Below are 17,647 nucleotides of genomic sequence, written 5' to 3' on the forward strand. Positions count from 1 at the left end.
GCTTCACTTCCTCTTTCTGGTCCCTCTAGTGGTGAGTTGTAAAACTGCAGCATGCACATGGTGAAGCACTTTATGTCTGTGGGTGGAGTCGGGGGCTGTTATGGAACACGTTAGGGGAGGCTCATGATTAAATAAACAGAGAGAAAGAGACAAGTTCAGGGTCAGAGAAAAAGAAATGTGCAACTCTGCTCACCCTCTGTCATTCCAGTTACAACAAACCACCATTTTCCATTTTGAAATCAATAAATAAATATGGTCAGTTCTCCATTATCTTGACTGATTCTTCCTGTCTCTGTTCACGCCTCAGCCCCACTCTTTGTCAAACAACTGGCTTTCAAATAATACTGAGGAAGGTTCAGGGCATGTGCCATTTGCTGTGGGTATGTCTGTGGATGAGGGTTTATTTTACAGCTGTTCCACACTCTTACCATAAAGCCACAGCGGATACAGCAGCCTAGGTGGGGCCACCGCCTTCCATTTATTTTCAATGAGGTGCAGCAAGTCACTTATGCTGAGAACAAGAGGGCCTGCGTTGGCACGATTAAAGCAGGGCCTGAGCATGGTGCCGCTGTCCATCCATGTGTCCAGCACTTTGCTCCAGAGAACTTAAGATATCTCACATCTTCTTGTCTACAGCTACGTCAGAAAGCACTGTGACCAAATTTAAATCACATTATTTCCATGCAGCTGTTTGTTTAGTTTGCAGAGGGGCATATTTTCGTCACCACAGGGGCGAAATAATGACTGGTATTGTGTTTAAATATTAAGTTTATTTGCAAGCAATAAAAATATAATACTTTACAAACCAGCATCATTACCCCCCCCCACCCCACCAAGGAGGCTTGTTTGTGTGTCAGCAGGATTTTAGAAAAACTACTGGCCGGATTTTTGTGAAACTTGGTGGAAGGGTGTAGCATGAGCCACCCATTGAATGCTGGAGCAGCTCAGAGTCACAAATTATTTGTCGCTGTCATAACATAACATTGAGAAATAGGGCAATTGTCCTTGGCGGAGGCCTCCTAGTTATAGAACAAATAACAAAAACATAACATCACACCACATTTAAGAAATAAATAAAACATGTCATTCGTCTGAAAAGCATCTCCAACTGACAAGACAAACATTTTTCTGTCATTTGATATTAATCTTTTAAATAAATGAGCACACTAAAAAAACTGCTTTCAAAGAACGCTGTTGACACATGACACGTTGGTAATACTGTGCCGAGATTGTGTAATAATGTGACTCTAATTCAATTTAACTCGGCTGAAATGAGACCAGAGAGCAGAGATTGATCTGCAAGAGAGAGTTTCTATCTTTGTGAGAAGTAATAAAAGATTTACTCCCTCAGAACGAGGGTATTTTTGAACATCAGGAACATTTTGCCCATTCTTCATTTATGCAAGAGTCTATTTTAAGCCATTAGTTAATGAGTTTCTGCAAAAATATAATTAAGCAAATCTGCGTCTGTGCTTCAGTGTGAGACTTATGGCCGATGATGACGCAAGTTGGAGGAATTCATTAATAAACTTCAAACTAATTTTACCAATGCTTCAATAAATTTACTCCTTATTCAAACTCTGTGTTGAACACCGTCACAAAGTAAAATTAACAAAGAAAGACAAAGATCAACAACATAACGACCAAAAAAACAGTAAAACAAGAATGCCCAAAAGTGGAATAGCAACTTTAACTATAAAAACAATCAACAGCAATGGTTTAAAGTGATTGTGTGCCACTGTGGAATTTGCTAGAGGTGACAATAACAAGAAAGGTGTTCACTATGAAGCGTTTACTGTCGTTTCCCATTCTCTTTCCTACCATAAGGTTTAATAGTCAGACTGTCTGTAGCAGGGTAACAGCTCAAAATGAAGAAAAGGAAGATTACATGCAGTGGATGAAGCGTAACGGGTGTATCTGCGTGGCTTCAAGTCTTCAAAGGTTAAGGCTCTAGGGTCAGGGGTCAAGTTTACAGTCTGTCTATACATGCATTTAATATTTCTCATTAATAAAGCAGAGCTGTCTGATGGATATGTGCTGGTAAATGATCAGAAGTGACCATAGAGGCTAGTCTGAAAACACTACAATCTTCCTTAAAGGGACAGTTCACCCCAAAACCAAAAATACATATTTTTCCTCTTACCTTTAGGGCTATTTTTCAGTCTAGATGGTTTTGGTGTGAGTTGCCAAGTGTTGGAGATATCAGCCGTAGAGATGTCTGCCTTCTCTCAAATACAATGGAATTAGATATTTGAAAAATTCAACATCAATGTCTCTTTCCAGAAATCATGACCCAGTTACTCAAGAGGATCCAAAGACCTTGTTGTGAGCAGTTTCATGAAGGAACTATTTGCTTTATACTGAGATACACCTGCCAACTGTAGGAGTGTGCAGAAGGAAGCGTGTTTCTACTCGTGAATATTTGCCTCTTTTACACTGCCTCTTAAAAGTGGGAATTTCATGCTGTTATCCAGCCTATCTGTTTTGTAGAAAAGGTACATTCACGGGGCGTCCGTAGCGTAGTCGATAGTGCCAGCGCCTCATGTATAAAGGCTGCAGCGGTCACAGGTTCAACTCTGGCTTGCAACCATATCTGCATGTCAACCGCCAGTTCTCTCTCTCATCCCATTTCACTCTGTCCTGTACAATGAAGGCAAAAAAGCCCGAAAAAATAATCTTTAAAAAAAAAAAAAAAGGTACATTCACAAAACAGGGGGACGAAAGACAGACTTGTCTCGCCTTTGAGCTGACAGTGGAGGTAGTAACCACAGCATAAAATGAGAAGAGACAGCCAAGATGGACGCGTAATGACCCTTCGATCTGGATCGATATATTGATTCAATGATCATCGATGCAAAATGAGAACCTCGAGAACTATACGCTTTTATTTTGAAAGTCTATGTCACCATCAAACAGCGGCAGGCAGATGGCAAGCAGCCGAGAGAGACGATAAAGACAACATTATTTACTCGGGAATAAATCAGCAGAATGGAAATATTTAAGATTTTTGGTAAAACTACAAGTCAACAGACAAAGCACATGGTGTATGTAAACAATGCTGTTATGAGATTAAACACGACATAATGTTACCCACCTTGCCGGGCATCTCAGTCCGCTAACGTCTCACTATGCAGAATGTTCGGCTAAAAAAAACATGCGTACAGGTTAAAATTCAACCATGCTGTTCTGTCGGGAGATGCAGTGACTTTTACTGACAGTGAGCTGTGAGTAGAGGGAAAAAAGTCTGCTAGCTGCTAGGCTAATTTATGCAGTGTTAACATGCTTGAGCAAATGAACCTAAACAGTTATAAACGAACTGCATTTGATACTTTTGTTAAATGATGTTGTAAATCCGTGTTTTATGGCTGTTAGGAGAAGTTTGCTTTTGGGATTTTAAGCCCGATAAGCCCTGAAATTTTAGGAAAAAGATGATGGTTTGCATTAAAATGAAAGGATTTCTTCCATACAAGACTTTCTGACAGAAAGGGGTGGCAGCTTCTTCTCTAACTGACTGTGTTATTTAGGCATACATTATCGTCTCATATCAACCACAGGCCCTTCAATCGCATCGAAATCCTATCATGGCAGACTCTGTCATATCGGCAAATATTGTATCGTACTTAAGATGATCCACAGATCTTGATGTGAGCAGTTTCATGTAGGAACTGTTTTCTTTCTACCAAACTGCACCCACCAACCACATCACCACACGGGATGCAGCTGAGTGCCATCTAGTTCCATTATATTGGAGACAAGGTGGACATCTCTATGTTCAATTTCTCCACCAAAACAATCTAGACTGATAAACAGCACTACAGGTAAAAGGAAAAATATGTATTTCTGAATTTGAGGTGAACTGTCCCTTTAAAAACAATTCCTTAACTAAATAAGTAAGCAATGTGAACATTACTAAAATATGGCAGAAGTCAGTGGGTTTTGTTTTTGCACAGGGACAAACATTTTTGTAAAAGTTCCCAGTTTAGCAGTCAGCCTCAGTTTCAGCATTCGTGCTTAGCGTGCTTTGATGCATCCGCTCCAGTATCCGATGTATACTACTGAAGCTGGGCCTATCTGATGGGTGTGTGCTCCAACAAAGCCTCATCAGATTGTACAGCTCCAGAGGACAGTTCTCAGGACAGGAGAGGATCTGACCATCCCTCACATAGTAAATAACCTCCTCGTGACCCATACCGTAGTATGGCTGCATCCCGTGGGAGAAAATCTCCCACAACACCACGCCATATGCCCACACGTCCGATTCAGTGGTGTAGCGGTTATAGAAAATGGACTCTGGGGGCATCCAGCGAATGGGGATGGCGTCGTTCTCGTTGGCTTTGTAGTAATCGGCTGAGTAGATGTTTCTGGAGAGGCCGAAGTCTGCGATCTTCACCACCATCTCCTCCCCGACCAGGCAGTTCCGGGTTGCGAGGTCACGGTGGACGAACTTGCGCTCCGACAGGTAGGCCATCCCTGCGGCGATCTGCTTGGAGACTGACAGCTGCTCAGCACAGCAGAGAATCCTCGCCTCCAGCTCAGAGGAAAAACTGCGACCCGACAGGCTGGCGCGGCTGAGGGTGCGGACGGACTGGTTTGGAGATCGGCGGCGCAGGAACTCATTGAGGTCACCGTGGGCCATGTACTCGAACATCAGACACATGGGTTTACCCACTGCACACACACCTGGGGAAGAGAGCATACAGATGATTTTATTTCATGCTATCTGACATGCAGATTTATCGAGTAGGCTTTTCATGTTTCCCCCTCAGAGGTCTGAGAACAAATACATGCTCAACCACGTAAACACATCGGTGACATCATCAAACGCCGCTGAATCAAGTGTGCTCATTCCTCTACAGTATCACACAATGAATTTATTCACTGTAAAAGGTAAATAAATACTCAGCCTAGACATAAACACAGACGAAACCATCTGTGATGTGTGTGTGCACGCTCATAAATACACTCTCATGCACAGTGGATGCACAGTCTTACATTAGCAGCCCTGTCATGTAAACATAGTGCGCTTTTAAACTAACCCTGTGATCGTCTGAGCCTGTCTGTGCTGCGGGGAAACACGGGCAATTTGAAGAGAGTTTCTAAAATTGGTAGTGGTGTGATTGTGGCGGAATCTCAGATGTGATTAAGGTGTTTGTATTTGGCAGCGAGGCTTTCCACAACTGAACCTGTTTGCATTCTTGATGTGGAAAGCAAGTGTTTGATGTAGTATGAAAAGCATTCAAGGACAAGAGTGCATGATAACACATTGGAGAATATTCTAGCATGGGCAAAGGTCTGCGCTCATCAAATTCATTTCACTTATTTGCTTTACCTCCTATAAAAGAGTGGCTGTTTGCTTGTTTATGCATTCCTGTAAACATTTCTTGCAGCGTGCACTGCTTAGAGGAATTAGAGCGCACACTGTTAAGACTGTGCAGAGCCTCAGCAGCCCTGCAGAAGTTGTACTTGTGCCATCCATGTGACCTGCCAGTCACAACACCGACTTCACATTCTGAGTGCTTTATGGCTCTGCCGAAAAAATCATAACAAATCACCAGGATACCCAACAAGAAAAGAAATACCCCCCTCGTGTCAGACAGTGGTTGCAGTTTCTGGTTTTATAGCCAAGTTTAGTTTGAGGCCTTGCAGATCTCGTCTGTGTTGTTTCCAAGTAGCCCGTGATGAGTGCACTTTATGTGGTCACTGCACTGAAATGCACTGAGTCATATTAGCCACAATCATAATTTTGATTTAGTGCACTTCACTTAGCTGCTTCTGTTTCTGTGTGAAATATGAATTGGAGTCTCGTTGACCTGCCAGCAGCCCAGTCATTTTGAACTCTTTTAAACCCACAGAACAAAACAAAGTTCCTCAAAGTACCAAATATGTCAGGCTGAATTTCAGGCAAATGTATAGTATAATGCAGAATGCAGAATATTTCATGGGATAGTGAAGCCATTAAAAACAAGGAGTCTTTGTGTAAGCATGGTAAAGCTTCAACAAACAGCTGCCAAGTGTCATCCGACGTGTTGCTGATGTGTCATTTATCAGCTGGATGGTCCCTCCTCCAGAGACCATCCAACAGCGGGGGGTGTGGCTGGCCCAACAGATTCCGATAGGTCTGTTGGATGACACTTCTGAGGAAGACTAGAGTCACAGTCGAAAGTGTCAAGCAGGTAAAAGAAACATCTCCTACACTTTTTGTCTGAGGATAAGAAAATATTGAACAATTTTAAAAAGAAGACAAAATGAACCTAATCAATACACTACATAGTCTCTTCCAAATTGACTTTTTTTTTTTCCTTCAACAGCAAACATTCGTGGTTGGGTTTAAGCAACAAAAACACATGGTTAGGTTTAGGAAAAAAGAATAGGATTTGTTTACAATCTTACAGGACATGAACACCACTCTCCTGGGTGAAAGTCCTGTTTGTTGGACCCATCCACCACCGCTTCCACCCACCCTACCTGGACTTTCGCTGCTTTAAAGGCGCTGTATGTAAGAATGTGGCCAAAACGGTTACTGCACTCAAATTCAAAATACTGCCACAAGTCGTGTCCGCCCCCCTCTCCCCTACAGATTCGGGGTTTCTGAACAGTGGCACGCTGGAGACTGATTTGTTTGCCCACTGGCGGCTGCCGTGGCAGGGCCGCGTCGCTGCGTCCTTGATCTTCGGTTTTCCAGCGGACCGTTCAAGCAAGTCTGGCTTCTCTGCTGCTAACGCTGCTGCCGGGATACAGCTGAGGAGGAACCGGCTGCTAATGCTATGTACCGGGACACTGCTAATGCTGCTGCCAGGACACAGTGGAGGAGGAGCCGGCTGCTAATGCTATGTACTGGGACACTGCCGTGCTGCTGTAGCTCAGTCGTAACTGTAACTGATGCTGAGACTCTACTGACTGTGTGACTGGTAGACGGCGGTGGGTGGCGCAACAGGCCAAAACACAAATTCAAAACATAAACATGATTTGCGGACCGTAATTTTTTTTTTTTTAATGCGAATATTCTGGCTGTACTATTGTTGTCGGTGAGATCAGTATGTTATATGAACATTATTCCTTCGTCTCTGTGACATATTAGGAGGATTTTACGACTATTTGCTTTAGATTTCTTACATATAGCTCCTTTAACTTACGTACTTGTCCTGCTGTGTTTCCCCCGGATGCTGCCAGCTGCTGTGGAAGTATAACGGCGACCAGCCATGTATCATGCCAGCATTAAATTACAGCTTTTTTTTGTCAGTGTCTGGCGCCAGAAGTCACGTCCCAAGCACCAGATTTTAAAGACGTCAGATTGAGACCGGGTTGGCAATGTAAAGACTTGGGGCATTTTTGCTCTGTCAACGTATATTCACCTTCTTGTTTTTGTCACTGACAGGCTTGCATTATAATTTTAAGAGTCTGAAAATATAATGCAAAGGATCCCTACAGAGAAGGACCTTTTGTTGAAGAGTAAGATTCTTTATATTTAACCAGAAACAGCTCTGAAATCGCAATCAGCAAACCCACCAGATTCCATTCAAATAAATGGTAATTTTAGCATGTATAGAGCCAGTATATTTTCACATCTAACTGGGTGAATTAAGGGTTTATTTCAACCAAACCAGAGTTAGTGATGGAACAGTGAAAAGACGACCCAAGACAGTTTTTGTGGGATTTATTTCATGTCTGTCGACTTTGAAGTTGTGTGTTTTTACAAAGATAAAATCATTCTTTATCGAAATGGAGTCTGGTGTGTATTGTCATGGCAATTTCGGGGCTGTTTCTGGTTAAACAAAAAAGATCTTACTCTTTAACAAAAAAGTATATCTCTGTAGGGATCCTTTCCATAATATCAAACACTTTTTATTAACAATTTGAGCACATCAATGGCAAAAACAAGCACTTTTAATGGATGTACACTAACACGCACAATTGCCAATTAACGTTACTTTGCAGCCTGTTTCCTTACTGCTAGCTGCATGGCTTAACTCAATACTGGACCAATTTAAAAAAAAATGCTGTCTCCATTAGTCACTTAGACACAAAAGCATGGAAGTGTTTAGGAAAATTCAGGGTGCCATGTCAAACAAACACACAGAACTGGAATGTGGGTGTTTTTTCTTAACTGTTTTGTTTTGCCTGTTATGTCCAACTCCGTACAAGAGCCGTAACAACAAGATGCTCAAATGGAACTTTTGGCAAGAAGAGAAGGAAGTTTGGAGGTCATGCTCAGTAAGTTCATGTCCTGTGGGTCACAGAGTGGGACAGCTCCCCAGAGACAGAGCTCTGATCACTGCTCCCTGGGGTGGTGGTGGTGGAGGGGAGGAAGGGATTGGGGGGGTGACTGCCCACAAACAGGACTGTAATTCAACAGTAGCAACCTCAACTGAAGGTCAGTAGCTGGATCGAAATGTTTCCCTCCATTGCTAAATATACAGAACACAGAGGCCCCGTCCTGCACATGTGACAGTTTAATGACATGCAAACATATGGCATCTCTAATTCTGACACATGCACGTCATGGATTGGTGCCTGTATTTTTACACATGATTTGCGGTGTATTATTAGTCCGGTGGGTAATTAGAGGTTAACCAAATAATTCAATCAACTCTGGTTTCATGTGCACCAGAGACCTCAGCGTTAGTGTGTCACTCTCCAGTTGACTCACTCAAAAACAGAAAACACATGATACTGTCATTTGATACACTTCTGAAAAAACCCTCTTTGAATGATGAATGTTGATTCAAAAATATTACACAGCTGTAAACTGGACCAAAGTAAACAAAGTTCCCTCAGCGCAGCCAATGACCAACAGCCCTGTTTACTCACCGACAGCGCCAAATAGAGAATGTTGTATCTCTAAATGTCTTCCTGGAAGTATTTGGATGCGAGCAGTTTGTATTAGATTAGATAGGCTGCATTAGTGTAGATAAACTTTAATAGAAGACATTTGTTTTGCTTGGGCCAACAAAACCATTGGTTGTCAAGCTGCACTTGTAAACTGGCAAACAGTCGGCTCTGTATCTGAAGCGGTTTCATAGCGCTGCAGTGAAATAGATCTGAGGGATAAGGCTTCATTCACATGATTAGTTCAGTTTCTCACAAACAGCTTTTGGTTAATTTTGCATGAGATAGTCCTCGTTAAGATCATGCTTCGTCACTTTTAAGGGTATTTACCTGCTTAAATGCCCTGTGACTAAATATGTGTGGGTGAAAAGTAAAGCAGCAACTGAAATCCAGATTTGAGACAAGATCTAATTTCTGAAACACTGCCACACTATCTCGAGTCTACTCAGTTTAATGCACTGAGAAATAAAACTGCCAAAAGCAAGTTGGCAATCTGTATTTATTGCTTTTAGATAAGTAAATTAAACCCAATATTTCCACATAGTCTTAGGAGGAAATAGATTTTATGTTGCTTTGAGATTACCTAACTCTGTTTGACGCATCTTAGTTGGAAGTAGGGCACCTGAAATTGATTCTTGTCTATTCCTTTGGCTCCTTGGGTGCACCTCATGCTCAGTTAAGTCAAGAGCCAATCACAGTGTGGGCATAACGTGCTCCATCTGATGGCGCAGCAACACAGGTGACACGGATGATTGCTTGATTACTGGATGGTGCAGTTATCCAACAGGATGCCTGTATGTGTTGACTGAAAAGGTATTAAAGTGCCTCTGGAGCATGAGTTCTGTTTGGCTCCTGATGAAGATATGAGCTGGAACATGAGCTCGGCTTTGGTTCATGAAAAATGCTGCTTGAGTACTGAAGATTTCAAAAAGAGCAACTCCTTCAAAACCTAATTTTTTGCCCCTGAAGTAGGAACCAAGTGTTTTAGTTGACGCACCTTCACCATTCTCACCTGCAGACTAAGTTTACAATCCTTCTCCAAATATACCCTGAAGGTTGCCTGAGTGAAACTACAAAACTTGGCCATGCATTTAGGAAAACTAAATAAAAATACAACAGAAGAAATTCACAAATCTGTTTGAAACTGTTCAAATCGCAAAAATGATCAGGGAACAAGTCAAGCAAGAACAGCAGTCCACTGATACAGAACTGCACCACATGTCATGTCGTTGGACTCATGAGTATTCTAATTGGTGCAGCAGAACCAGAGATATCATCTTTTTGCCTTCCTTGTCAAAACCTGGCACTCACATTACCAGCAAGATGCACAATGACTTCAATTGAAATCAGTTTTGCAGATTTCGTGCAGCTCCTTCTGGAGCCACAAAATGCTTTATACAACTATTTTCACGTGCTGCAATTTCCCAGAATTTGAGGAGTGAAATCACTGTTCCTCTTTAACTATATGCACCTATTGTGATCTGGTTAGAGGCCTCAAGTTGATGAGTCAGCAATTAGTTAAAGTGGGAATTATACTTCTACATTGAATTGATGCGGTACCTACAGCATAGGCTGTGCGTCAATGTAGAGCCTACGCCATAGCCTGACGTGCACCTCCACAGAAATGTATCTACATGTCACAGCAATGCAGACCTCCTGGCTATTTCTGTAAGCTGAAACCATTTCCCTCAGTAGAAACAAAGCTTTGATTTACTTTAATTTCACAGATAAGAAACAATAAATTGTGCAGACAATAAAGCCTCCACAAAAATAGCATTTTAAGTCTTGTGTGTGATTTATCCTGGCTTCATATGAGCAGAGGAAATCTCCGCTAGTCGCTAGGCTAATTTATACAATGTAAAATGCCATAGGCTTGTGCTAATAACGTTAGCATGTTATATTTGTTTGTAAAACGTGTTAAGTATAAGACAGTTGTTTTGTCGGTGAACCTTGTGAGCTGTAATGGAGCCAAATTTTGTAACGTTACCTTTGTTAAATGTTGCTGTTGTCCCTGGCTTCATATGAGTAGAGGAAAAGTCCGCTAGCCCCTAAGCTAATTTATACAATGTAAAATGCCATAGGCTTGTGCTAAAAACATTAGCATGTTGTATTTGTGGGGAAAATGTGTCCAGATAAAGACAAGTGTTTGTCTGTGAATGCTGCGAGTTATAGAGAAGCTGATTTGTGTACTTGTGTTTGAAATTGTCTCCATTAAGCCATGTTTAATGTGTGTTTAATGTGTGTTTTGAATCATCTAAACTTCACAGCACTTCACAGAAACCCCACAGTAGACTAGTGGTTTGAAGGTGTAACTGCAGAATGACACAGACACACCACCGCACAATTATAAATGCTCACAGTGGCGTAGGCCATGTTGAAGGGCTACAGCATAAGCTCTGCATAGAGCTGACCCACAAGTATAAATCTGCCTTAATGGTGCTGACAGTATGAACAGTGCTAATGCCTGTTTCATGCTTCTTGCCGTCAGCGTGGTTTGGATGGTCACACAATGTATTAGATCTCGAAGTTTGCTGATTTAAAGTGCAACAGACTCCTCTTGTCCACCGCACATGACCTCTCTCTTTCTTTCTGTGTATCTGTTTTTGCACTCTCCTCGAGCAACCACGCTGATCCAGCAACTGTAGAATGTAAAATTCAGCTGTGAACGCAGCCTTCGTGGGAAATCTTTGCCTTCACACACACACAAACAAACATGCAAACACACTAACCTAGGAGCCGCACAATGTTTGGGTGGTCAAACTGAGCCATCAGCGCTGCCTCTCTCTGGAAGTCATTCTGCATGTCAGCTGAGGCTTCCTCCTTCAGCATCTTCACAGCCACCATCGTGAAGGACTCCATTGGCAGCAGGCCAGGTGCTCTGCAGCAAACAAATATATTAAAACACAGACATGTGCAGCTACGCTAGCCCTGTAGAAAAGAAGAGATTTAAGAGTTGCAGTTTGTGCCAAGAGCTTCTTAAGTAGCGTCCAGCATGTGCAGGGAAAACAGTCAAAAATATATAAATGCACAATGCTGGGAATTTTATTGTTGCGGGTTCTCTCGATTAATGCGTCCACCAGATTTCTGCAACCATGTGTTTTGTATGCGTCTTTTAAGTCTGCTAACAAGCAGCCTGGCAAAACAGCTCAGCTTTATTACTGGAGCGCTCTGTAAATGTCAGTCACTTGGAGAGGAACACACATATACATACACACACTTCCTGTGTTGGCTAACCAGAGGGCCAAGCTAAAGTCAACATGTTTTTTCTCAGTGTAGATTTATATATAGTTTACACACACACACACATATGGAAACACTCACTCACGAACACACAGATACATTCACATACACTTTGAGAAAGTACTGATTGAAGCATATCTGTCAGGGGAGATATTCTTCGAGTCTATTTAGGTCTCTGCGTATGTTTTGTGTGTGTGTGTGTGTGTGTGTGTGTATGTATTTGTTTATGTAAGCATGAATATACATTACCAAAGGCACGTGTTGCCTGTGTTTTAATGTGACATTTTATCTCTATTTTTGAGTGCAAGTGTACAGGATATAGTCTGTATTTGTATTTATATCTTGCCTGTTTCTGGTCATGCATGCAGGTATGAGTGTATGTGTGTCAAACAAGTTTCTCAGAGTCAGGATGTGGCTAAAAAGTGAAGACACTTTGGTCAGGAGGTGTTAAAGGGCCAAAGTTAAGGTTAAATAAGGTTTGTAGGTGAAGGTTGGGCATCTGGTTTTCATAGTTAAGATTACAGGTGTTGATTAAAGAATACACTACACCAGCGCCCTTACATGTATGCTCACACAAATGTGTGTGTATGAGAGTGTGTATTAGTTTCTCAGGGGTGTCCATGTACTGCGCCATTCCAGTTTTCATTAAGGGATTACCTGCTTGCCTGAAGGACGTCTCACAGATCTGCACGGCTACATGCAAGTGCTACTGTGAAAGTGCCATTAACTAGATCTCCACACACTGACATTAAAGCTCTGCGTGGTGTCTGTGCAACATCACGGACAGAAGGTCAGAGTGGTCGATTGCAGTTTATGGCATAATGGATGATAAATGTGCTGCTGTATTGCAATTTTGCAACAGTCTAGTATCCAGAACACCAGAGCTTTAGCAATAAAAATGCCGAACATTTCATTCTCGACACAACTATTTCTGACGTTTTTCATGTGAACGACCAAACGCAACACTATCACTGTCTCCGAGACTGAAAATACGGGCCGTTATCCCTTGAGAGCGATGGGTGAAAATGAACAAATCTTTTTGGTGTCCTGTCTGTCAGCCTGTTGAACGAGTGTGCATGAGTCCATGACTTTTCCCAATCGCAGTTATCATTAGGTACTGCTAACGCGGAACAAGAGGCAATTAAATCGTAGTTGAGTTGACCCAAGGCCTATGGTGCTTTCAGGTGCTCTTTGGATGATCATTCTTCCAACTTTTGTGTGTTCATGAGCTTTTAGTTGTGATACTGAAACAACATGGATGCTACAAAGAAGACATGTTGTGTTTTATTGCTCAGAGTATTTAAACAACACATTGGTAACAAAGAGCTAAGTAAATGGATCAGGTGAGCCATGAAATATGATCAAGAACTAATTTTTTTTATATTCTGACACCACGTGAATGCAGAACAAGGCTGCAAAGCAGGGGTGTAAATAGACATTGCAGGCAGTGCAGTTGCACTGGGGCCCATGGGACGAGGGAGCCCATGGGATGAGCAGGCCCTACAACAGCATGTAGGCCAGAGAACATCGGAAATACAACCATGTTCAAAGAAGAACTCATGTTGAATTAAAAAACTGAAGCAATCTATTCTACGACAAAATTTTTTAAAACTACCATACGCCACTGCTGCACAGGTAACTGGGACGTCTACTACTCGCCCCTCAAAGAACTACGGATTATGGACAGTGACATTTATGTGACATCATACTGACAGTGCTTAATTTGAGCCGGAACGTACTGGAACGCATACCAGGATCTTTTCAGAAAAGGCCCTGGTGCGTTCCGGAACTAATTTGCATGGGTCTAGAACTTTTCACACCTAAAAACTACATACAGTATTGGCTGATGTCACTAGTGTTGCAGGGTGGAGTACCGTAGTACTACGGTGCCTCATGTACCACTACTGTGGGATAAGTTCAAAGTCCAATCGCAAGAGGGTGAGTGTCCATGCGCTGTCCAATAATGGCGCGCGCTGGCCACCTGGCACTCAATATGCTGCTGTAGTTTGTTTGTTTTCCAGACATGTGAGTATCTTTGAGCAGTGAAAGTTATTATTTTTTCCTTTTTACTTGTCGGCAGTGATTTGTTTTCCACAGAGCTATACGTGCGAGCATTTTACTCGCATTTGCGACTAAAAATAGTTTTGTGCGAGCAAAATAAATCATTCAGCACGCTGTGCCAGTACAGATTTCAACCAGCAGCAGAAACGAAAGGTGAATCCTGCCGGTTGTGGGTTGAACGGGGGTCACAGACAGGAATACAGCGGTCAAATAGCCTACAGCGGCTCCACGGCGCAAGATAACGGCTTACCGGCAACAGAGAAGTCCGACTCCAGGTCCAGTAGCCTAATTTCCTCTTTCGTTGGCATCATGACTGCCCAGTAGTACCTGGACAACCGAGCCGTGGCGGCACACAGGTATGTGGCGTGTCAGAGGAGAAACAAGCCGTTCACATTTCTCTCTTTGTGGCAGGTAACGGTCCACAAACCTCACCGCACTTTAGGGACTGTTCTTTACTTATGGAGGGACTGTTCTTTACTTGTCAGGGGAGGAGGGTGGCTGGTTGATTTTTATTTTATTAATTTATTTTATTTCGATTTCCCCTATGTTAATCACTTATTGATGCTGTTTTTGAAGTATGAATAAGTCAATAAGTAATTTATTCCATTGAAATATCATTGATGTATTATAGAAAAGTGATTCATGTTTTTATAAATGACAAAAGGCACATCTGCCTCATTTTTGCTGTGGTATCGTGATACTACTCAGAACCGTGATACTTTCACTGGTATCGTACCATGGGTTCCAATTTTGGTACCGTGATAACACTAGATGTCACAACCATTCCATTCGGAGTTTTGCAGTGAGGCGGCTCGGATGCCCACTTTTGGGAGTGGGGGAACGCTGCTCTCTCAGAGGCCAAAAGTGTTCCCCTACTTCTAATTTTACAAATTAAGCACTGCATACTGACCTTGTATATCCTACCTACACACTTCAGTCAACATGTAGAAGGTCAAGATGGAGTCAACATGAGTGCACTGGAGAGAAGTTCTGTGGGGTGAGCAGCACTGCACTGACTGTCAAAGGTGCATGTACACATGCCGCGTTTTTTTGCACCATCAAATTCATTGTTTTCATTGTAGATGCGCTGCAGGTGCTCAGTCGCCAGAGAGATGCCACTGTGGCTCGCACCCGTTCCCGAGTGCTTTCCCAAGTGTTTAGGCCCTGATGACTGTTCTCTGAGTTAAACAGAGTTCAACTTTTGAAATGCAGCAGCACACACGGCATGGCATGTGACAAGGACCAACCAATCACAGCTGACGGATATCTTTGTCTTCTTCCATAAATACCAGTCTATTGAACTCAAGGTTCAATACATATCAGTGTATCAACTCGAAGGAACCAATGCTGTGTCTGATTCCTATATCTAAATTATATTGCATCCATCCACCCTCATGATTTGAAAAACTTTCATCACTAAATTTTATCTCTTCAGCTGCCATGAATTCTTGTACAAAACATTTTAAGCAATCGCAACGGTTATTAGTCATGTATTTGCTTTCAGTAACTGAGCAATTCAATCTGGAATGTGTTTGGTTGATACTGCACAAGAGTCACTTATGGTGTTTTATTTTCTGCTGTGTCACAACTGAAATATACGGCCGCTGTCTGCATAAATAAGGAAACTACAAACTTCTCACAGACACCTCAAGCCTGAAATATTGTGTTTTACCAGATGACATTTCAAAAATGCAACAACTTGATGACCCAGGTCTGGTATTTAGTCTGATTGAGTCGGATTAGTTTGAGACATTCGTGTCTTGCTGTGAGCAGCGTCAGCGTGGAGTGTAAATGACACCTGTAGCAGCTCCCCTTGTGACTTTGTGAATGACGCAGCAGTTCTCAAAATGAGCAGTGGCCTTGTTTAGCCACCCCACCCCCCCTCTCAAATCCTGCCTCACCCCTTTCTCTTCCTCTGCCTGAGATATATCCGCCTCATCATGTTAGCCCCTGGCAGCGATTATGATGATGACATGGCAATATTTAATATCAGTCTGAGTAATGTAATATTGCAAACGAAAATCCCTTTTTGTCCCCCTCGTTTGGGGGTGGAAGGCTCTTCAACCTCTCCTACTTTCTTCGTATCTTTTCTTCTTATCTCTTTTTATTACTCAATTGGACAGACATACGGTGAGCTATAAAAATCCCTTTTCCCTCAGCTTCATCTCTCCCCTCACCTGGCTTGGAAAACCCGTCCGAAGGCTCCCTCTCCAATATCTCTAACATATTGGATATTATTTCGAGGATACTCCAAGGCCAGCAGCTTTGAGTTGAGCAGCAGAGGAACCCGCTGGTACATGGGGTTCGGGTGGAGGCGATCCAGCAGGAGCTCTGATGGAAGAGCACTTAGCGTTGGCGTCTCCATCGCTCTGTGGAGAGAAAGTGGAGGTGAGGAATCAAAAGGCGGACACAAGGCTAAATATTGAACTGTGCATCTTTATCTGACCTCTTCCGGTTTCTCCACTGCTTCCTGCGTCTGCGGCAGGCCAGGATGCTGATGGTGAGGAAGACTACAGCTGCGAGTGCGGACAGGATGACGATGATGACGGACATGGAGTAGGCTGGAGACGATACTGTGGTCGTGGGAGGGAGACGAGGAGTTTGACGAGGGCCTGGTAACTCTGTCCTCATCACTGGAAGACAAAGAAAATCCAACATGTTCTCACTTCGACCTCGTCACATATCGACATTTGGTCATGGACCTTCCACGTCCGGATACAACGTGCAAGGTACCCTGGGTGTGTTGGTTGCTGACGTTCTGGGAAGCTGCTGAGCGTTGTTAAACTATAACAGCAATCGGCCACATATCATGCCGACTTTTTCGTCAGTGTCTGATGCTGCAAGTGCCCGATTTCGACGGCTTCGGAGTTAGACTGAGTTGAAAAATCATGGCTGTGAATATGCTACCCTGAACCTTGATCCTGAAACCTCCTCTTAATATTTAATGAAAACAGTCTCAATTATTGGTGGGCTAATCTACAGTCACATGCTAGCTGCTAACTGGCGAAACTGCATCCTATACTTTCTCTTCGCTGAATGTTTTTTTGATGACAGAGCCAGGACCTGGAACAGAAAATAGGAGACAAAGAAGACAGTACCTGATGCTAAGCCCATCTCCCCACACTGCGGCACAGTGCAGTACTCCCAGCGTATGTTGGGATTTGAGGTGTAACACCAGGGCTTGTCGCTGATTCCTCCCGGGTTCCTACAGTAGTTGTCTGAGTTCTTCAACTCTGGAATCACGTCTACAGACAAGCGGTGCTGGTGGGGAACCTACAGAGGGAGAGAAACATTGAGAAAATCTTTGACCAGAAGACCTTTTACTTTTTCTTGACAAAGCCTTATAGTATCATGAATAAGTACAACTAGAAACAATGGGAACAAGAAGCCCTTCACTTCATGTCCAGTAAGACGTCTATCATTTCTCTTTCTTCTTCCTACAGTGGTAAAGGGGGGGTCCAGAGGTGTTTCTGGGCAAAGCATTATCTATTCTGTTCTATTGCTGAACCTGTGCACTGCG

The 17,647-nt window shown here is 42.8% G+C and overlaps 1 protein-coding gene across 1 annotated transcript in view; it reads right to left on the reverse strand.

Annotated features, from left to right (window-relative positions):
* Positions 1-750: 750 nt before the first annotated feature.
* Positions 751-17,647, reverse strand: part of musk (muscle, skeletal, receptor tyrosine kinase) — a 51,053-nt gene continuing 34,156 nt past the window's right edge. Inside the window, exons 13-17 of the mRNA XM_033646332.2 lie at positions 17,226-17,400; positions 16,574-16,760; positions 16,305-16,496; positions 11,556-11,704; positions 751-4,680 (exon numbers count right to left, since the gene is read on the reverse strand). Of these exons, the coding sequence (XP_033502223.2) occupies positions 3,980-4,680; positions 11,556-11,704; positions 16,305-16,496; positions 16,574-16,760; positions 17,226-17,400 (1,404 nt within the window). The 3' untranslated portion in view covers positions 751-3,979. The remainder of the gene's footprint in view (positions 4,681-11,555; positions 11,705-16,304; positions 16,497-16,573; positions 16,761-17,225; positions 17,401-17,647) is intronic.

This window comes from Epinephelus lanceolatus, chromosome 19 (assembly GCF_041903045.1).
Source record: "Epinephelus lanceolatus isolate andai-2023 chromosome 19, ASM4190304v1, whole genome shotgun sequence".
NCBI lineage: Eukaryota > Metazoa > Chordata > Actinopteri > Perciformes > Serranidae > Epinephelus > Epinephelus lanceolatus.